The sequence below is a fragment of the Musa acuminata genome, chromosome BXJ1-9, assembly GCF_036884655.1.
Source record: "Musa acuminata AAA Group cultivar baxijiao chromosome BXJ1-9, Cavendish_Baxijiao_AAA, whole genome shotgun sequence".
Taxonomy (NCBI): Eukaryota; Viridiplantae; Streptophyta; class Magnoliopsida; order Zingiberales; family Musaceae; genus Musa; species Musa acuminata.
Genome location: NC_088335.1, coordinates 10,753,882 through 10,775,336, shown reverse-complemented (window position 1 = coordinate 10,775,336; position 21,455 = coordinate 10,753,882). Strand labels below are relative to the sequence as shown.

Genomic DNA, 21,455 nt, shown 5'->3' with positions numbered 1-21,455 from the left:
ATCATCAACATTCATAACCTATATTATGTAAGGATACTAATTCGAATTGAAGGATCATATCAAATCGGGTTGGGTTGACTACTCCAATATATCACTAGATTTGTTTTTGTTGTTTTTAGTAGTTTGAATATGGATGATAAATGAGTAGGTATCCACTAATTTTACTCAAATTCAGATTCAAATCCACTATTAGGAACAATATTTAGATCATAACTGGGTAACTATGTTTCAATATGAATCATTCTAAATATTTTACTCATTCTTTTTAGACCTACCAAAGAATATTCTAGAAACACTTAATATGATTCTTTTTATCCTTTCATATCATAAAATCATAAGATATATAGAACATTTATATTAATATAAGGATTCACAAACACTAATAGAAGACAACTCAAAAGAATTATTTAGTCAGCCCAAATGTTTCAACAAAGAATGGTACAATCTAATTTGGTTTTTGATAAAAAAAATCAATTATGTTTCTAATATGAAAATGTTCAGAGGCTCAATGTACCATCCAGATGAGACATAAGAAAAAAAATAATTTTTTTCTAAAATTATCATCTAATTTATAATTTCTCATTTTCTACTTTCTACTAAGCGAGAAAGATGGGGGCTAATTACATATTACCCTCTTTTGATCTTACCAGTATCACATTTCTTATGCTTAAAAATTTTATATTGAGATCCTTATAATTTTAAAAATAAAATAAAAAATCTCATAGAAAATACAACATGTGATATCATGTGTTGGATTACACGTGAAAATGATAGGCAGAAAAGTAATTTCAACATCCATTCAGTTTATATCGATTTTATCGATTAAAAGATAATTTCAATATCCCAAGTATTCAAAAAGAAGAAATATTAAATTATTTTTTTTATTACTTTTACGTCGATCTAACATAGCACATGGTGCCGCATGTTATGTTTTTCGTCAATACAGCTAATAACATTAGAATAAATAAAGTTATTTGTTTCACTTTTAGATGATCAAAATTTCAAAAATCAATAATTCTAGTTTTACTAAATTTGGATCCATAAGTTCAAACCCACCCACAATCATTAAATTTAGAGTACTCAATTCAAACCCAGGTCATTAAATTTTAAGTCTAAAATATTATTAATTATATCATATAATATATTTATTTTATTATTCTATTTAGCTGTATGGAATCGTCGGTTTCGATTCCAATTTCTAAGAATCGAAATCAAAATATATGACATTTTTTTATTTAATTCGGAATCCTTAAACCGTTGACATGATTTAATTTTAACTTTGGGCGGATTTAATTCTGATTAGAAGTAAAGCATGATCGGGGGGAGACAAACCGAATTGACAGCCCATGATCGAATAGACTCGTAGAATCGATGCACATCCCAACGAAAACAGCGGCGGAATCCTCCCAAGAACTGATGCGCTTGCAGCTAAAGACGGACAAATTCTTGGGGAATCGAACGAGGCATCAATTCCTGACGTGGAAACAATACTTCTTCGTCTTCTTCTTCATTCCTCCCTGCACCAAAGTCGAATCGACGTTGAGCTCTCAACCCCACCATGGCCACAGGAGCTCCTCACAGTGAAACAAAATTTAAAAGATGTTTTTAGATTCACAGAAAAAGCAAAAGAGGTTTTATCGACACGCAATAATTGATGTATAATAAATATCTCACGAGATTTCAAAAATCAGATTATATGTAAATATTTCATTTTCAAAAAATCTAATAAAAAATAGAGATCAGAGAATGAGACTAAATTTTAATTTGCCTTCCATCTTATATTAATATGATCGATTTTAATATAAGATTAGTTTCTGGTATGCATGTAATCTATTTTAGATGGACTTGATTAAGATGATCCAACAAAATTAAAGAAATATAATTAGATAGTCACAACTAACCAGTGAATTGGACTCTTACCAACTAAGAACTATGAATAGGGATCCCTACAGGCGAGTCAGCTGAGTCGCCGGTACATCACAAATCTTAACCTCGTCAGCCGTACGAACACCTTTCTCCGCCGGTCGAACAGCCTCCTCTCTTTTCGCGATCTCGCGCCTATAAATTTACCCCCATCTTCTTACTCCGACTTCTATATCCCCCCTCCCTCCCTCGCTCCCTCTTCCAAAGCATTACGGCGGACTCCTTCCCGTGAATACTCTGGTGCTCCTCTCGTGGCAGACCCGACCATGGCGGCGGATACCGCCCGCGTCCGCTGGAGGCGGGCGATGACGTTGGCGATCGCGCCCCGGGAGGCGGATGATGCAGCGGCGACCGACGACGAGATCGAGTACGAGATGGAGTTGGAGGAGCGGATGGGGTCGTCGCACGCGGCTAACCGCTTTCCGTTCTTGCGGTCCGGCCTCGGGCTCGGGCTCCTCGGCCTCGGGCTCGGCCGGAGCGCCAACGGCGGCGAGACGCTTCTCAAGGGTTTCCTCATCCACCCCGAGAACCGGTAACCAATCTCCCCTCTCCGTTTGTTTTTTCTTCCCATTTCTCTAAATTCCCTTATTTTTTTTTCGTAAAATGTTAATCGGGCCGTTATTAAGTACGTGACAACCACAAGATAATGGTCATAATATCCCAAGTGGATGAGTTTACTGAGCAAGTCGAACTCGCGCGAGTCTGTTCAACTAGGTCGTTGCTACGTGCAACCTTCACCAAGAGTTCGATCTTCAAGTATCCCCCCTTATCGATATGACAAATACGGAAGAGATGGATACAAGGTTTAATCTATCCCATTTTATGATTGTGATATTTCTCGACTGCACCAACTAACTCAGTAAATTGTCGTGATCGAGTCTAATGTTCATTGTAGATTTAAAAGCATTCGGATGACTAAAACTATTTTTTCTGATTCTAAATTTCTTCACCAAGAGTTCGATCTTGAAGTAAAACTCTTTTTCTACTTAACTCTTATCGATGTGTGAAATTTACACCCTCGTAGAGCTTTTGAGACTCTCCAACTCGAAGGGGGCACTTTCTAGCAAATCACGGGTGTATTTGCTTTCAGGATTAGTTGTCTTTCCCCCCACATGTACACACGGAAAAAAAAGCAAAAAAAGAAAGCCATCACTTTCAAGTGGCAAAACCAAGAGGGCCCAGAACGTACAAATGAACGGCTTTCCTGCCAGGAAGTGTCATGCGAGAAAGAGAGCAAAAGGGTAGACGTCAATTAGTCTCTTCAATCGGGATGGCAAAATTCAAACGGACAAAAGTTGGGAATAATTTGTTGCTCTACACCACCTTCCATGGGACCAGATGTGAAGGGCTCAGTGGCACGTCTCCTCATCTTTGCCCATCTGCACCTTACTGTTTGTTCCCTGCCGATCACAAACAATATTATCGACCTGCAGTACGTGTACAGCTCCTGCCCGCCGCCTACGCGACCAGCCCAAAGCTGTTGACGCCAAATCCGTGCCGGGTGCCATAAGTTTCTTGGGTGAGGCAATTACGGCTTTCACCTGACTTGGCCGCGACAGGGTGCAGCGAACAGCATCATGGTCGGGTCTCTACCGCGCGTCCAGTGCTCACCACCGACACAAACGCTTCATGTCCGTGTTACGACTTAAGACACCGACACGTGCTTAAGCCGTTAAGCCCGTGATGGTGTTACGGTAACTCGCGGTGAGGGACTGACGGACGATGTGATGCAGGTGGTACCAGTTATGGACCCAGTTCATACTGCTCTGGGCGGTGTACTCGTCCTTCTTCACGCCCATGGAGTTCGCCTTCTTCAGGGGGCTCCCGAAGAAACTCTTTCTCCTCGACATCGCTGGACAGTTTGCCTTCTTCATCGATATCTTCGTGCAGTTCCGCGTCGCCTACCGCGATTCCCACACGTACCGCATCGTTCAATCTCCAACCGACATCGCTTTCCGGTTCGCCTATAATCCGTTCTTGCCCTTACGCCTTACAATTGTAGTTTACTTTGGAAATGCTTTTCATCTGAGATTCCATTTTCACTCAATATATGCTTCAGGTACGTGAAGTCGAGATTTGTTTTTGACTTGCTCGGTTGCTTCCCGTGGGATTATATCCACAAGGTATGCTCCTAATTACTCATCCCTGTATTTTTGGTCTAAGAAAATACTGAATGATTTTAATTCAAAATTTCCAACACAATCTCTTGTATGAGGATGTGTTAGGTTATATTCTTGTATGAAGATATTTGAGGAATTTCCTTAAGAAAATATGCGTCCGGATAATTAATTTTTGTTGTAGCTTTAATAAGAGTATCTGTGGACCCCTACAGGTGTCCATCAGTTTTGGAGTTTCTAGTTGTTTTATTCTCGATATGGAACACAATCACATGATCATCATTCAGGAATATTTCAGCCACGTGAAACTTATAATTTCAGGAAGAGCTTTGACATTCGGCAAAGATGAACAAAGAATTAATTTACGTGTATATACATAAATTCAATTACAGGAGTTAGGAACTTCAAAGTTCCATAATTTCACACATTTTCATATGGACAATGAGGTTTGGACCATTGAAAACAAAACAGCCACTAAACAAATAAATACAGTGTCATTTTTTTGAATTCATTTTGAATGATTTAGGATTTAATCATAAATTTTAAGAATTATTTAAATTATTTTTTTATTATCAAATTATAGTGAATAAAATCTGGTTAGCTTGAGTTGGATCAGATTAAAATTATTTAGATAAAGTCAATGGATCTAATTGTCCAGATATCCCAATCATCAAGCTACTAAATATGAGTGTCCTCAAGAACAAAATAAAAAGTGAACAAATTTCATTACTGTACAAGACATTGACCCAATGAAAGAAGATTTCACATGAAACAATTCCTAATTGTATTAACTCTACTTTTATTTGTTTTAACCCCTATTTTTTATTTGTTATCTAGCATATATACTGAAAAAGGTCACTCAATTTTTTGACATATTTTTTATTTTCTCATACAGGCTTCTGGAAATAAAGAAATAATAAGATATCTACTGTGGATCCGATTAACCCGGGCATGCAGAGTCACGGATTTTTTTCAGAAGATGGAGAAGGACATTCGCATCAATTACTTGTTCACAAGAATTGTCAAACTTCTAGTTGTTGAGCTCTATTGTACGCATACAGCTGCCTGTATTTTCTATTTCTTGGCAACAACTCTGCCTGAGTCGATGGAAGGGTATACATGGATAGGAAGCTTACAACTGGGTGATTTCAACTACTCACATTTCAGAGAGATTGATCTTTGGAGGCGCTACGTAACATCATTATATTTTGCCATTGTAACTATGGCAACTGTTGGTAAATTTTCTTTGAGATTTTGAAATATAATTAGGAAAGTAAGTGTTCCACTAATACTAAAAGTGGCACTCTTCTATGGTCTTAGTCCTTTCTATTATGCCTTTCATGTTAAAATATAGAGCAGCAAGTGTTGAACAGACATCAGGCTTTTCTCACTTAGTTGAATTTAGATGTTAAATCTAATTGAACTTAGAAAATTGCTGGTTGCAATTTATACAACTTATGACAAAATAAGAAAGGACTTCATTGCAGGCTGATTCTCGAGCTTCACATAAAACACAAGTTTTTACAATTCATTCAGTAGATGGTTGCAGAACTTACTTTAGACTTCAAAGCCTAACATGTTCTTTACAGCTGAACACATATCAAAAGATGATTCAGTTCAGTTTATGCATATGCCAAAAATATAGAGAGCCAGACAGCAAAAGATCATTCTTTTGAAACTGAAATGAGTAAGTTAGAAAAGGCTTAGTCATAGTGATGGTTGCTTCAAATAATTAGCAATGTTCTAAAAACTGGAATCTAGTAACTGGAAAGATCCACGAGCCCAAATAAAAAAGGACGAACTGATTAGTCAAGAAGGTAATAAATCTTTAATAAAAAAAAGATGGAAACTTGTTAGGTTGATGCTACTAAAGACATTCAGGACATTTTTTTGAAAGAGAAGTTAGTGAAAACTTCAAATGACTAGGATAGCAAATTTATTCTGCTATGACTACACTGGACTTTAGTAGGCAAACCTGTCTGGATTAAAGAAAAAAAAGAATATTAGATTATCCTTACATTGTTCTAGGCTAATTTCTAATCGTACTCTGCCATTCTGGATATTTTTACTTGAGAAGAAAAAAAGCAAAGTTTTAATGCCATTTGGAATCTGCATGAGAAATGTCAGATAAGTGTTACATATAAGACATTCAAATATATGTGATAGTTGTGTTGACCATCATATTTCTTTTAACCATATATGTTTTCCCAGTACAATTTCCAACTTTCTTGAAGGATCATCTACATTTAATGTCATTATTACATAGTGATCTATCTCACAAACTCTTCATCGTTTTCATGTTTTATTATTATTTTTCTTCTTTCTTTTGTGAATCAGTCATTTTGGTATTTTGGTGGCAACAGGTTATGGAGATGTACATGCAGTCAATCCCAGAGAAATGGTATTTATCATGATCTATGTCTCCTTCGATATGATTCTGGGAGCATACCTTCTTGGTAATATGACTGCGCTGATTGTGAAAGGATCAAAGACAGAAAGATACAGAGACAAAATGAAAGATCTGATTAAATACATGAATAAAAACAGATTAGGAAAGGACATACGTGACCAGATTAAAAGACATGTACGATTGCAGTATGAGAACATCTACATTGAAGCTTCAGTTCTCCAAGATATTCCAGCCTCAATTCGTGCTAAGGTGTGTATAACAAGGATCCCAGGACCATACTGGATACTAAATAGAACAGTTATGCAAGACACTTCATAATTCATATGGTTTCCATTTTGTCTTGTTTCAGTTTTTTACTTTATTGAGTTCTACTTGTAGTTTCAGACTTTCAGTTCTACAGATGATGCACAGAGCTATTGAGTGTAGGAAAAGTTTCTAGCATACTAACTTTTGTTGAGTTGCATGGTCACAGTACTGTGTTCATATTATCATGTGCATTGTTGACAATGTTTTCTATAATCTGATCTTTGATAACAACTTTGGACTTTTTTTTGCAGATTTTTCAAGCTTTATATAAACCTTATATCGAAAAACTTCCGCTGTTCAAGGGATGCTCAGCAGAGTTCAAAAATCAGATTGTAAGCCTCCCCTGCTTATTTGTTAAATAATTTATATAAATAAGCTAAGTTTATCTACATTATGTTGGACTTTATGTTAAGCAAGGCTTTCAAGAGATGAAATTCTACTCTTTGAATGCTTCATTCATGCAAATACCGAGTGCCCTCTTATCATCCAAAATGTTCATGTTGCCTTCATGATCCCAGGATATTTTAGTTCGGCCTTTCTGAAAAATTAGTTATAAAAGAAACTTAAAGTTAGATTATACTTTATGATTGATTTATAGGTTGATTTATTTATGATTTCATGAACTGTTGGAGAATAACATGGTATTAAAAAATTACCTGTAAGGCTGCTTACATGTACAGGGTGGGCCACAATACAGGGTTGCCCCACTGAAACTAGGCATTATGGATCTAAATCTTGAAATTCATCTCCTCATGTGCAGGGGTAAGGCTTTATAAAACTCACCCTTCCAAAACCAGCTTCAATGAGAACCTCAGTGCATTTAGCTGCTATTTCAAGGTGGCCAACATAGAGAAATAAAAATAGAGCAATAAATTGATCTTAACGATATCCGTCAAGGCAGATACATTCTTAAAAGCCTTGACATTTTGGGAACTCCTCTACAGCAACCTCAATCATGCAGCTGTATCTTACTTGAAATTTGAAACCATGTTGACAATTATGTTATTAATTTAGCTTGTATGATGTTTGTGAAAAGAGCTTCTATAAACCTACTGTGCCATCACAGGCTTAACAAGGATGCACCATCTCAAAAATCTAAGCATGCTCTAGCTGATAGGTTGTGAAATAGTATTTTGTGAAGGAAGAAGATGCTTAGAAGCTCATTTTATATCACTTTCTGAAGATTTATGAAGGCTCAAATTTCCTTATGAAATGATGAATACTCTCTACTAGATCAAGGATAAGGTAACCAGTGTTATGATAGATCCCTTGCCAAATGAGATTCATAATAAACTTGATTTATTGTTTTCATGATAGTTTGTCATTTTATTTCATCTTTACTACCTTACAGAGCTAGTGCTACAACTCAAGTAAAATTCTCATGTGTATTTGTAACTTATTAGTACATCTGACATCTGAACTTCCTTTTTTTCTTTTGTTATCATTATATTAACATGGCTCCATTATTACAGTTGGATGATTTTTGTTATCTAGTACATTAATTTTGTGATAAAATTGAGGAAGACTATGTTATTTGTTAAGTTCGCCATTACTTGTTTCAACTTAGCCTTTGCAGTTTTAGTTTTATTTTCTAGTTTCTTTCAATTACTTGCATTAGCATTCAAAATTTCTAGGCACTATCATGGTTGAAGTAGTTCTAAACTAATGTCCGACAGACAGCTGCACTAGATTGATTGACAGATTTTAAACTAATTAATGCTTACATATATATATATATATGTATGTATTTGCATTACTATGTTACTTTGTCTGTTATGTTAATATCCTGTGATATAGCTGCGTTAGAAATTATGATAATTTTCTTGGTGCTTCAAGTTATATGTTTGCTGTATTTGTTATCAGGTGGTATTCTGGTCTTATGCTTGCAACAACAGTTAACAGCCAGACCACCTCACCTAGGCATGTGTATTTCTTGTGCTTTCACACTCATGAAAATAGATAAATGCCCATGCAACATCAAAAAATCATTGAATTAAAGCAAATGTTTAAACTGAAGCAAATTGATGAAATCTGATAACTTTATAAGGTGTCCTATAAATTATTGCTTAGATCAAATGTGCCAATCACCGTTGCTCATCAAGAAATTTGGATATAAAGAGCTTTTTTTTTCTTGTTGAACTCCTGCATCACATGCATAACAAACTTAAGCTCTAGTCATTTTTTATCTATATAGATTCATACATTTTAGGCCTGGATGTAAAGAGCCTTTTATTTCCAGTTTTTTGTTTTAAACTCCTCCAAGACATAAACAAAAACCTAAATCTCTCGTTGAATTTGTCCCAAATTTCATTATCTGTTCTTGTAGGCATCAGGTTGTATTACTCGGTATGGACTTAAATTACTATTAGCTTAATATATACCATAGTTATAAACTTATAATGAAGCTGGACCATAGATCTTTATAGGAGTGTCATGAACATTTTGAAGCTTTCTTAATTATCTCCTGTATTTTCTCATGCCTGTGCATGGTCAGCTATCAGCAAAGATTCCATTCATATTGAAGGTGAACCATAAATTAAATTAGTGTTATGAAACATTCTGGAGTTTTCTCAATTATCCTCTGTATTTTCTTGTGCCTATGCATGCACATCTGAACTAATATTTCGTGCATCTTATTGCCAAAAATTTAAGGAGATTTTGCTTCTTGTTCTGAGAAATCTTCTACTGAGCTGAAATGCCTTTTTTGCCTATAATGTTATGGGCTTGTGATTTTTACACCATGGAGCTTGTTGAGCCTAGTTCTTATCTTGTCCAAGATGATGATTTCTATAGTTCACTGAAATATAAAAACAGCTTATAATGTGATATCATGTGGCAGGTAATCAGGCTACAGGAGGAGTCATTCCTTCCAGGTGAAGTGATATTGGAACAGGGCAACACAGTAGATCAACTGTATTTTGTCTTGCATGGTGTTCTGGTAATGATCATAATCTAGTTAGCATGCATCTCTTTTATGATTTTATCTGTCAGAATCCAATCTATGGACGTAATAAGGGACTATGAATCTCAAATAATATAATAGTGGCATAACCAGCAATTGCTAAAATGAGCACTTTGTTGTTCTAGCCTGTGTTCATAACTTGGATGATATGACACCTAGGATAATCTGACACATAGATGTTTTGCATATATGCATTTTCCACCTCGGATGTCTGGTATACTATGGTCTCTTACCGTGACCTATTATATTTTAGTTAGGTACTGAAGTCCAAATGAGATGATAGCATAATGGCTGACATTGCTCCATCTATTTCTCACACTTTTCAAACACCAGGATGGAATTAAGCTTGTTGAAAATGGATTAGAAGAGGCGATTCTACAATTGGAGTCTGACAACTCATTTGGAGAACTTGCCATTCTTTGCAACATTCCTCAGCCTTACACAGTTCGTGTCCGTGAATTTTGTACAGTCTTGCGTATTGATAAACAACTTTTCACAAATATTCTGGAAATATATTTTGTGGATGCTAGGACAATCTTGAATAACCTTCTTGAGGTAAATTTTCATTCATCATCGTGTTAGAATCTCTTTGTTATGCTGACAACACAATTGTTTTTGAGAACCTTCATATGTTATCTAACTGTTCATTAACATGGTAATTTTCATTGTGGAAGGGCAATGAGTCAAATAGCCATATCAAGCAACTGGAATCTGATATCACATTTCATATTGGAAAACAAGAAGCTGAGCATGCTTTAAGGGTTAATAATGCTGCTTATGGTGGAGATCTGAATTACCTAAAAGGTCTAATCAGTGCGGGAGCTGATCCCAAGAAGACAGATTATGATGGGCGTTCACCTTTGGTATGGAATTAGCAGACAATACTTGAAATCTGATTCTTACTTTTGTATTACATACAGAATATTCTCTTTTGGATTCTGATCAAGTTCTACATTCATGTTCTCTTTCATTGTTGGTCAAAAGATCTGGCATGATTCTCTAGATGTTTGGTTTACCATGGTCCTTAATAAGAAGGTTTGATTGAATAAAATGAAGTTACATTGGAAAAAGGACATCATAAACTTAAAATTCTGCCAAAGCATAATCTTCTAGTTCTTTGATTAGTTTATAATAATTTAGAAGTCCTCTTTCAGCTGAGTTATAAATTATAAATCCATAATGCTTGGGCGCTCGCCTAAGCGCTCGGGCGAGGCGAGGTGAGACCCGAGCGCCTCGCTAATCTTCCAGGCGGCGCGCTTCAAAGAGGCGCCGCCTGGGCGCTCGCCCGAGCCCAGGCGCTGGGCGCTTCGGGCGAGCGCCTGGGTTAACCAAGGCGACCGAACCAGGATTTTAGGTCTGGTTCGGTCCTGGTTCGGTCTCCGGTGGTTAGTTGGTTCAATCAAACCAACTAAAACCGATATCAGTGACAACCCAACCCTAACCCTCGTTGCCGCTCCCGATCCCGATCCCGATCCTGCTGTCGCCGCTCGCGCCTCCCGCTGCTCCTGCTCCCGCTCGCCGCTGTCGCTGCTCACAAACGTTGCCGCTGTCGCCGCTCATGCCTCCCGCTGCTCGCCACTCCTGCACCCGCTCCTGCTGTCGCTGCTTGCCGCTCGCCGCTGCCGCTTCCTCTTTTCTCAGTCAGCAGGCTCAGCACCCCCTTACACTTCCTTCTTCTCCTTCTGTTAACAGTATACAATATACTGTTAACAGTATACTGTATACTGTTAATATTATTAGGTTTATTTGAAATTATTAATTTTCAATACCGTTAATAGATTAATAATATATTATTTTGATTTTAATACTGTTAATTTTTATTTATTTGAAATTATTGTTAGGTTTCAAGATAAATGACAAGTGTATAGAGCAACTCAATAGAGTCTCCAATAACATCAAAAAAAGATTCAATGAAGATGATTTATGTGAAAATGACGATAATATTGATTGTAATGAATGACTTTGATATAAAATTTTATTGTTTTAAATTTTAAAATTTTTTGTTAATGTGACATTGTGATTTTGTATCTTAGATTTTCTTAATTTAATAGCATATTTTAATTTAAAATTTTAAATAATTATATTTATTAATTATATTATATATTTTTATATTTTAGCGTCTTGCTTCGCTCGAGCGAGCGCCTAGCACCTCGGGCGTTTTCAGACCGTGGTGCCTTTTAAATCACTGGCTTCATGTCATTAATTACTTCTATGCTCTATGTTTGATCACCTTGACATGCACATATACACATACAAATATTCTTTAGATAATTCTTCTTCGATTGTGCTAAACTTGCTCATGCAAGTTGAAAGTAGGTTGCTTTCATGATATACATTAGGTTTGTATCATGGTCTATAAAATAAGTGCATGCCTTACCAACTGGAACATACATCACTAGCGTTATAATTAGGAACCTTTTAGAGAAACAGAAGCATCTATCATATGTTTCAACTATCAGACATATGACTCCTTTTACACATAACACTTACTAATTATTCCATATGATTGGCTGCTTCTAAGATGTCAAAAGTACCAAATTCATTGCTTCCTATTTTTATTCAGCTTTCAAGATGAACGACCTAACTCAAACTATTTCCTGTCAGCATCTTGCGGCTTCAAGAGGGCACGAGGATATCACTTTGTTCCTCCTTCAAGAAGGCGTAGATGTCAATCTTTCAGGTACCTTTTTTGAGCTTTTGTACAAGTCAATTTGCTTCATGCTATAATATCTTCATGTTTCTATAACTTATATCACGTTCATGTCAATCAGATAAATTTGGAAACACACCATTGTTAGAAGCCGTTAAGCAGGGACATGATCGTGTGGCTTCTTTACTCTTCAGCAAAGGGGCCAGGCTAAATATTGGGGAACCTGGTTGCCATCTTTGTACAGCTGTTGCAAGGGGGGACTCAGATTTTATAAGAAGGGTATTAAAGTACGGAATAGATTCAAACTCAAAAGATTATGATCAACGTACACCTCTCCATATAGCTGCTGCCGAGGGATTGTATTCAATTGCAAAAATGCTCGTAGAGGCTCGGGCAAGTGTCTTTGCTATTGACAGGTACTGGCTTGATATTCTACTTATTCTGAATCTGTTTGATCTGTGCCCATTTTTATAGTTGATGTTCAATTAGGAACTTAGACTTCTTAACATTCAACGGATTATCATGTTTTGTGGAACTCTTTTAGTATGCCATGATATTGCGGATTCATTCCCAGGATAATTACCATATTTATGCTTCAAGAATGGAGAATGTCTGAAATTTGTATTGTTTGCCATGATAAAACACAAAGTCATACACAGGTCAGGAGACATTGCACATTCATTCCGGAACTTTCTTCTGTCTTTTTTTTTCCTCTTTTAAAAATCTAATGGCAGTAATTGTTATACATGCTAATATTCCTTAAAATAATTGCTAAATTACAGGTGGGGAACTACTCCATTAGATGAAGCAGTAAAGAGTCGAAACAGATCCATGATGTCGCTGCTGGAAAACGCAAAATCTGATGAGCTATCCATGGTTCCTGAGTGTGCTCAAGAAATTAAAGGTATATGCATCCTAGCTTTTATATTCCAAAGACTTCCCATAGATCTTATTCTCAAAATTAGGAATGTTTTTAAGGATAAATTACTCTTATCACAAACTTTTGGTTCGAGGCAAAATACATAATTAACGCCAAAATTATGCTTTTTATTACTGTTTGTTCATCTTGCAACAGCATCTTAATTGCTCATACCCCATAAACCTATCATTTTAAACCTGTTGAACCAATATGTGTTTATCGGTTGTTTATCAGTTTAAATAAGCATTAATAGAGGACCATATTGCTCGGTACCACTTGCTGAATAGTTTATTTTCATCATGTACAAATCAATATATTGGTCAATATTTTGGTATGTCAATATTGATGTCAGGCTGACTATTAAAACCATGCTCAACCACTGTCGTCCTGACCGAAGTATAATGTTACATTTCACAAGATTCCTGATCTACTATTTATAATCTGTGAATAACCGTTTGACATTCTTTTCTTTCCTCAGACAAAACACAGCCTCGGAGGAGATGCACTGTGTTTCCTTTTCACCCATGGGACCCCGAAGAAAAGAGAAGAGAGGGCGTAGTGCTGTGGATCCCTCACACCATAGAAGAGCTCATCAAATCCTCAAATGAGCTATTGAATTGCTCAGGCTCACGCATACTATCAGAAGATGGAGGCAGCATATCTGATGCAGCCATGATCTCCGACAACCAGAAGTTGTACCTGGTTGCAGATCACAATACTACCGACATGAACAATTCCTAGCTCGGGTAGGCATCCAATATTCGCTCACCTCAGATATCAGTTATATTTATCTGTATAATAATTCATATAATTCATTTCCTAGTATTCTTTTGTCAAAACCAACACTCCAAATCCAAGCATATCACCGAATACATATTTGTTGTTACAATCTTACAGCTTCGTAAGTATGCAATGTATTACAGGCATGAATCAAGTTACATTTACTCCCACAAAGGGATGTAAAATAATTAGGTGATGTAAAATAAATAAGGCATTAATTTTAATATGATGTAAAATAGATGTTTTTCCCAATCAAAGGGATGCATCATGGAACCCCAATCATCACATTCGATATGTTAAGGTCCCCAACGCCTAACAAAAAAGAAGCGAAGGATCGGACTCGAGATCAACAAATTGCCGGCCTACATAAATATTTTACCCATTTTTTTTACTGCAGATGATCTTACATTTTTCCTTCTTATTAATAATGATACTGTTGAATTTTGTCTTTATGTTTTTTTTCTTGGAATTAACTATTTATCAAAATACTTGACGAAGTTGAAATTCTAACTCAGATATTTATTTATTTTCACTTGTATCAATCCATACTTAATATCTTGAAGATCCGGCTTAAGCGGATTGGATACATATATTGATATTAAAAAAACATCATCCGTTGTCTGGGGAACACTAATGGATAAGTAGCAAAGATGTCATCTGATGTAATAAGATAGACCTTAGTTGTTGATAGATCCCGTCTTCACCACATGAATTGTTTGATTCTATTTATATTCTCATCTCAAAACAGTAGTTTGCTTTTGAGGTGGATACTTGATTGAATTGGATGGGCTTGCATAAGTAGTTTGCTATCTTGATTCATCCCCAATTCGGCCTTATCTCAGCCAAGGATGCTTCCAACGTGATCCGAGTTGCATCAATCTCACATACATATAGGGTTTAGGGTTAGAGATGGATCATATTAATCGAACTGTACAAGATTTAAATACATGAGAGATGCACAGGCACGTAGATAAGGGGGTACTTTTGTTCATATGTACATGAGAAATGTCATGTGCAGAGGATCTTTAATATCTGAAGACTAATAATAATGATAACCATACAAAATGCAAACTTTTTATCAACAGGCTTCTTCTCAAGTGCATGTATGTGCATGCTCATATACTTTGTACTGGAGGGAAATCCTTGTCATTATTTATGTGATCTAAAGTACCAGTATCACACACAATGAAAGAAAGGTTATATATATATTTATTTCTCTCTACTCAATTGATGCCCCTAATAAGAAACTGGTTGTATCTTCTTCATCATCATACTCACTCATTTGATGCCTCAAAGGACATACTACCAACCCATTTAATAGACATCATGAGCTTGGCTTCGCTATATTTCCTTCTTTTCCTTTCTCTTCCAACTGTGTATCTTTACATCGTTCTCGCCCCTTGGACATGAGCTATCATTTCGTTCAAGCCAAACCGATGACCTAGGAACCGGTGAAGTGCTTGCAAGCTCATCACCCTCTCGGTGACAAAGGGATCTGTCCCGCTTTGGCTCGATTGTTTGACCCTCCCTAATAATTCACAGGACATGATGCCAGCCTTGTCTCTTTTTCTTTTGTTTGTTTTCTGCGCTCGGTCACTGAAAAAATTGGACCAAAGCACCTTTACTTTTGCTGCATCATGGCCATGTGTTCCATGGCATTGTACAGTTCTCACGACTTGAGAGGGGCATCTCAGCTTTCATACCTCATTTGTTCAACCTGACCACTCACTTACCTGTTCCTTTTGTCTTTCTGTTCTTCTCCGTTGCTTTTTCTCCTCATATGCATCGGTTCAAAAATTGCTTGCGCTTCAATTTGTTGCATCTACTTGGTGCATTAGGATTTAGCATTTGCTAGCAGAAAAGATTGAGAGAGAGAGAGAGAGAGAGAGAGAGAGAGAGAGAGAGAGAGAATATATATATATACTCAGTGTTTCCTGGTCAAATGTAGATGTTAGATGTTGTATCATTAGGCCATTAAATGTTATCGTTAACATTTTACCAAGTGAAATAAATAGCTAAATTAGAACAGACTTATTCTCTTCTCTTTTGTTCTTTTACATATTCTCAACGTCTATTCATCATTTTCACGGATCATCATCGAGTCTAATACTTCTTTATCTCTGACTCCCCTATGAACTACGGATAGCAAAACACATGAGCATTCTGTCCACTGGGTTTAATTAGGTTGATCTAATCTTACCATGCTGCTGCCAAGAAAGAAAGTAAAAGAGAAAACTTGCAGGAAATGATTGCTTCAGCTGCAGCCACTTATCACAGCTCATCTGTGAGGGAGACAGGGCCCCATATATTCTTGGGAGTTGCATGATATCCCATGTGGGGATGGAATGAGCTATGCAGAACTGGAATCAGATATCCACATTGCTGTGTTTGCTGTTCGGTGACATCAAGGTAGAAGAACATCAAAGAAATGAAAAAGGACAAACTGAGAGGGTGTGTGTTTGTTTGTCAAACAAGGAGTGAATCTCAATGGTTCCACTAAATAAAGATCACATTTTTCACCAAATATTTCGTTTATTTGTTATGATTATTGTTTCACCGAAACCTTCTTGCAAGCATCCGAAGAGCAGCAATGAGAAGTCGTGAACGGGTTGCTCCCTGCGCTATTAAAAGCCAATCTTTGCTTCCCCTTTCCACTCCCATCCCTTTCTTCCTCTCTTCTTCTCTTTAGAGAACAGAGAGGGCAAAGAAAGGAGGCTCTTTTCCTCTTTTTATTTGAACTAACCCACAGGGGAGTAAGCAGAGAGATGTTGAGCTCTTTGTTTCCTTCAGCTTTCTTCTTCCTCTGCTTCTTTGCCTGCTCTCCCCTGTCCTTGTTCTTGTCCGATGCGTCTGCTGGTGTTACGCATAGCCTTCCGACTCTGTCGTTCGAACAGGGGTACACCCAACTCTTCGGCGATGGCAATCTGATGTTGCTCCGCGACGGGAAGCGGGTTCACATCTCCCTCGACGAGCGAACAGGTCTTCCTACCTCTCCTTTTCTTCAAAATCGCACCTTTTGATCTTTTCCTCATGTTACATGATGAAAATGTGGCCGCTTTGTGAACGCCTCAGGTGCTGGATTCGCGTCCCAGGACCTATATCTCCATGGTTTCTTCAGCGCCTCCATCAAGCTTCCTTCCGATTACGCCGCCGGCGTCGTTGTCGCTTTCTATGTATGCTTCTCCACATAGGCTTCTCATCAGTATAATCTTTGTTGGGCTCATTTGTGCATATGTAGTCTTCTATGATATCCTGTGTTATGCCACGATATGTATTTGTCACCAAAGATGCAAATGTTTTTTGTTTGATCCATCACACTAATCTGAATAGCCTATGTGATTTTTCTTCCCTTCTTTTTGGTCAGCTTTCGGTAATCTTCAATTGGCCATAGGCATACGTTTTTGCATTGGACTTCCAATTAGACTATTATGTTGCGCTACAAATTCTGCTATCTTTTGCTCTTAGCCCCTCATTTGGGGTTCTTATTTCAACGAGTATACATAAATTGTTTTTATTTCAGAACCTTGCAGTAGACGTTTGATTCTGCCATATATTATAATAAACATACAAACAACTTATTTACCTTCTGAAGTGATAATTAGCATTTAGCCTTTGTCTTAGGTGCTGGAGGCCAAGGCTTCTACGATTATTCGGACTGTTTCTTCTGTCTTCTTGGTTTAATCTCTACTAATGGTCTTGATGATACAAAATTTGGTTAGCATTTCCCATTTTATTTTCTTGAGCTGCAGATGTCGAATGGGGATGTATATGCGAAGACCCATGATGAATTGGACTTTGAGTTCTTGGGAAACATAAGAGGGAGGGAGTGGAGAGTTCAGACCAATGTCTATGGAAATGGTAGCACAGCTGTTGGAAGGGAAGAGAGATATGATCTCTGGTTCGACCCAACTGAGGATTTCCATCAGTACTCCATCCTATGGAACCACGAAAGGATAATGTAAGTCCTGATAGTTGGAAGATTACAAGTTTATACAAGAAGAGAAAAAAAAAACTATAAATTGTTTGGTTATTTTGAATATGATTAATCTTTTTTCTCCTCGGCGATTCAGTGTATTGTTTGTTTCCTGATATTCAAAGAAAACATTGTTTTTGAAAGTTTTGATGTTGAAAATGTTGGTGAAATTGTCCACTTGGTAATATTTATCATTTTATATTCTTAAGTGTAGTCTTTTCATTTTTCTTTGGACTAAATATTTAGTAGAAAGGTACTAAGTTTTAAAGGAAGTTCCAATGACCATTTTGCTACTATTCCTTGAATTTGATATTCTCCCTATCAGTTTTGTGTTAGGTTTCTTACTCATTTTATAATCTTATTCTTCCTTGACATGAATAGTGCTTGAAGTTCCGAAAGCATCGACCAGCGTTCATTTCCTTTGGCTCTCTTTTGATAAAGTTCAACTATCGCAAAGCACTATAACGAAACAAAAGCCACATAACAAATGATGCATACATGGTTTGCTAGATTTAGTGCTGCCAGGCTTATGTATCATTTTACTTAACTTCATCTTATTGTGCAGATTCTCCATTGATAACATTCCAATCAGGGAAATAGTGAGGACTGGGGCCATTGGTGGGTGCTTCCCATCCAAGCCAATGACCCTCTATGCCACCATTTGGGATGGTTCTACCTGGGCTACTTCGGGCGGCCGCTACAAAGTCAATTATAAGTATGCACCGTATGTTGCTGAATTCGAAGATCTTATCATCGGTGGTTGTGCAGTGAACCCCATGGATCATTCTTCAGATTGTGAGAAGCCTGACACTGCCATCTCTGATTCATTGACAATGTCACTGGAGCAACAAGCTCTTATGGATCGATTTCGTAGGAGACATATGACCTATTATTATTGCTATGACCGTGACCGGTACCCGATCCCTCCACCCGAGTGCAATGCCGATCAGATCGAAGCAAGATTGTTCTACGGACGGGATGGTGTGAAACTTGGAGACCACAGGGGTCGCCGCAGGAGAGGCCAAAACAAGCACAGCAGAGTGACCCAAGCTGATGCTGCATTTTAAGTCTAATTACTTCTCGTTGGAGTAGACCGAATTTGCGCTGTATAGTGTGAGGATCAATTGAGGTTTGTTTATCATGTAGAGATGTTTAGATCAGTTATATCCATTGGTATTTCGATGCTAGGTTTCAGTTGTTGCTGGCCAATACTGTTTTGATGCCACTGTCTTCATTTTATATGTATATTATCATACTTGATTGCTAATGATCCGTTCACCCGAAATAACAGGAAGAACACAATTCACAAAATCAGAAAGGTTAGCAAATTTTAATCTGCTAGTCAGGACAGGCAAAATTAGTGTAGGTATCATTTTGTGAACTTTGGCAATGTCTGTGATACAACATTGCTATGATTTAAAATATGTGAGTAATGCTCTACAGATTTTTGTATTGGAAAGAGGAAACCTTACAAATATGTGAGTGATAAGGCACCTATCTATCAGAACCCTACCTTCTCTCCAAGTAATGCTCCATAGATTTTTGTATTGCAAAAGAGGACACCCTACAAATATGAAAGTGATAAGGTACCTATCAGAAACCTTGGTTATTCTTGGAACCTTCATCTTAACCCATCTACTCATTTGAATCACTTGAAGTTTATCATATGCAAAATAAGTAGGTGGTTGAGACAAAAATAGAAGTGGAGTGGATGGATAGTGTTGGAGAGACTCCTTTGTAATTTTACCATGCATGCAGGTTATCCATCCTGCATAGAATATGCCTTCCACTTGCATAGGAAAGAAGAACACATGAAAGAAGACATCTTGAGTAGGAAACTGATAAAGACCTTTCCAAATTTTGTTATCTCACTTTGGCTTTTCATCTTAATTATTGTTTGTTATTTTGTTAATTTTATTGTATATATTTTTTATTCAAGGCAGGATGGATTTCTCAAACAAAAAAAGGATCAATGTATTAAGAATTGGTGCAATGAATTAAACCTAACCAAATTAACAAAAAAATTAAAACTATAATTATATGAAATGAAAAAAATCTTTTAAGATTTATAAAAAATTGAAATATATTTTGGAAGGCATAAAAATGCATGTATCATATTAAAAAATATATATAAATGTATAAATATTTGAATAGTTTTGGTTATATTAAAATATATAATAAAATATAACTATGTATTTATAGTCTAAACATTATTTTAAATTATAAAAATAATTTATTTTATGGTCCATTTGATATTTTAAAATATTTTATGTTTATATATTGCAAAAATAATATTGTAATTGATTTTTTAAAACTAAAAATATATGAATTTTATGTTGATATGTATTTTGGATTTTTATAAAATTATAATATTCTTATATTAAAATATAAAATTTATTTCTCAGACTTTTAAGTTATCCAACTGAAAAGTTTGAAGATGGATTGATTTCAAACCGGTTAAAATTTAATCGAACCAAATCAAACCAAGCCTAACAAATAAAATAATCTAAAAAGTATATTTTAGAACTTGTAAAAAACATTCAAAATGTTGTTTTTATTATGGATTTTTTATAGTGATTATCTTATGGAAATCATAAGCTATGCATTTAGACTTTCTCTTGTTTTAACACTATGTTTGAAAAATCAAAATAAAAAATAATAATTACACAAAAAATCTATTCTAGCTAATTTGAAAACATAACATTCAAGAATTTTTGTATGATGATAGACGAATCGTGTTTACATCTCATAAACATCAAGAAAATATACATTAAAATGCGTCCATTTGCTTTATTGATATCACCGCTGCGTGGTAGAAAATTAACACAAATAATTGAGGACTTTTATTTATGCACATCAAATTTCTATTATCATTATTGAAGTAATATGCATGTATTCTTTCTTTCTTGTAGTTGCCTAATCTATACCATAATTGATTATAGAATATAATCTTAAATAGAATACACAACTAAAATAGATAGATCCACTCAACTTGCATAAAAAGATTGACTATTTTTGTCATTTTATATTTGAATTAAATCCAAAAAATTGTGGTATCTTCTTCATGGTTTCAAGCATAGAGATTTTATGGTCCATAAGAAAAGTTATCCTCTTAAATTGGCAGATAACTGAGTACATTATTACTAAGTGCATTTCCCTTCCATTTGGGTACTACAATTTTCCAAACCCTCCCCTCTCCAACTCCTTTATATACCCTCCTTAGTCTCCTCTCCAAGGCCAACGCAAGCATCGGAAGCTCGAGAGGATCAAAGAGAAGGTGTTCTTCCTTGATTTGTCTAAGGTCACCATTGTTGTTCCTTGGGTGATAAAAGCTTTTCTTCTTTTCTTTCTGAATTGTATTTAGTCTTTTCATGGTCAATGAGGTTTGTTCGGCCTTCGGGGTTTCACAATGCAG

At 36.3% G+C, this 21,455-nt stretch overlaps 2 protein-coding genes across 4 annotated transcripts; both read left to right on the top strand.

Moving 5' to 3' along the window:
- The first annotated feature begins 1,923 nt into the window (after window positions 1-1,923).
- On the top strand, window positions 1,924-16,450 carry LOC135593171 (potassium channel KOR1-like). Of its 3 annotated transcripts, XM_065083023.1 has the most exons (14): window positions 1,928-2,455; window positions 3,657-3,881; window positions 3,983-4,046; window positions 4,936-5,275; window positions 6,404-6,699; window positions 7,008-7,088; window positions 9,596-9,694; window positions 10,052-10,273; window positions 10,393-10,581; window positions 12,323-12,398; window positions 12,490-12,784; window positions 13,151-13,272; window positions 13,766-14,033; window positions 16,310-16,450. In XM_065083023.1, exons 1-13 carry the CDS (start codon window positions 2,190-2,192, stop codon window positions 14,026-14,028), a joined length of 2,538 nt encoding a protein of 845 aa, XP_064939095.1. In that variant the 5' UTR covers window positions 1,928-2,189; the 3' UTR covers window positions 14,029-14,033; window positions 16,310-16,450. The 3 variants fall into 3 exon arrangements, with proteins under 3 accessions (XP_064939096.1, XP_064939095.1, XP_064939094.1); XM_065083024.1 differs by lacking the exons at window positions 13,766-14,033; window positions 16,310-16,450 and adding an exon at window positions 12,943-13,027 and having other exon boundaries at window positions 1,924-2,455; XM_065083022.1 differs by lacking the exon at window positions 16,310-16,450 and having other exon boundaries at window positions 13,766-14,176.
- Window positions 16,451-16,661: 211 nt separating this feature from the next.
- Window positions 16,662-19,307, top strand: LOC135593172 (probable xyloglucan endotransglucosylase/hydrolase protein 28). The gene is made up of 4 exons (XM_065083025.1): window positions 16,662-17,046; window positions 17,140-17,240; window positions 17,817-18,025; window positions 18,606-19,307. Exons 1-4 carry the CDS (start codon window positions 16,833-16,835, stop codon window positions 19,105-19,107), a joined length of 1,026 nt encoding a protein of 341 aa, XP_064939097.1. The 5' UTR covers window positions 16,662-16,832; the 3' UTR covers window positions 19,108-19,307.
- The last annotated feature ends 2,148 nt before the right edge of the window (window positions 19,308-21,455 follow it).

What these genes read in the sequence shown, in the direction of transcription:
- LOC135593171 (XM_065083023.1), top strand. Translation starts at nt 2,190, where the DNA reads ATGGCGGCGGATACCGCCCGCGTCCGCTGGAGGCGGGCGATGACGTTG. An exon ending in CAGCCTCAATTCGTGCTAAG is followed by an intron (nt 6,700 to 7,007) that starts GTGTGTATAACA and finishes TTTTTTTTGCAG; the next exon opens with ATTTTTCAAGCTTTATATAA. An exon ending in ATGATGGGCGTTCACCTTTG is followed by an intron (nt 10,582 to 12,322) that starts GTATGGAATTAG and finishes ATTTCCTGTCAG; the next exon opens with CATCTTGCGGCTTCAAGAGG.
- LOC135593172 (XM_065083025.1), top strand. Translation starts at nt 16,833, where the DNA reads ATGTTGAGCTCTTTGTTTCCTTCAGCTTTCTTCTTCCTCTGCTTCTTT. An exon ending in CTCCCTCGACGAGCGAACAG is followed by an intron (nt 17,047 to 17,139) that starts GTCTTCCTACCT and finishes TGAACGCCTCAG; the next exon opens with GTGCTGGATTCGCGTCCCAG. An exon ending in GCGTCGTTGTCGCTTTCTAT is followed by an intron (nt 17,241 to 17,816) that starts GTATGCTTCTCC and finishes CTTGAGCTGCAG; the next exon opens with ATGTCGAATGGGGATGTATA.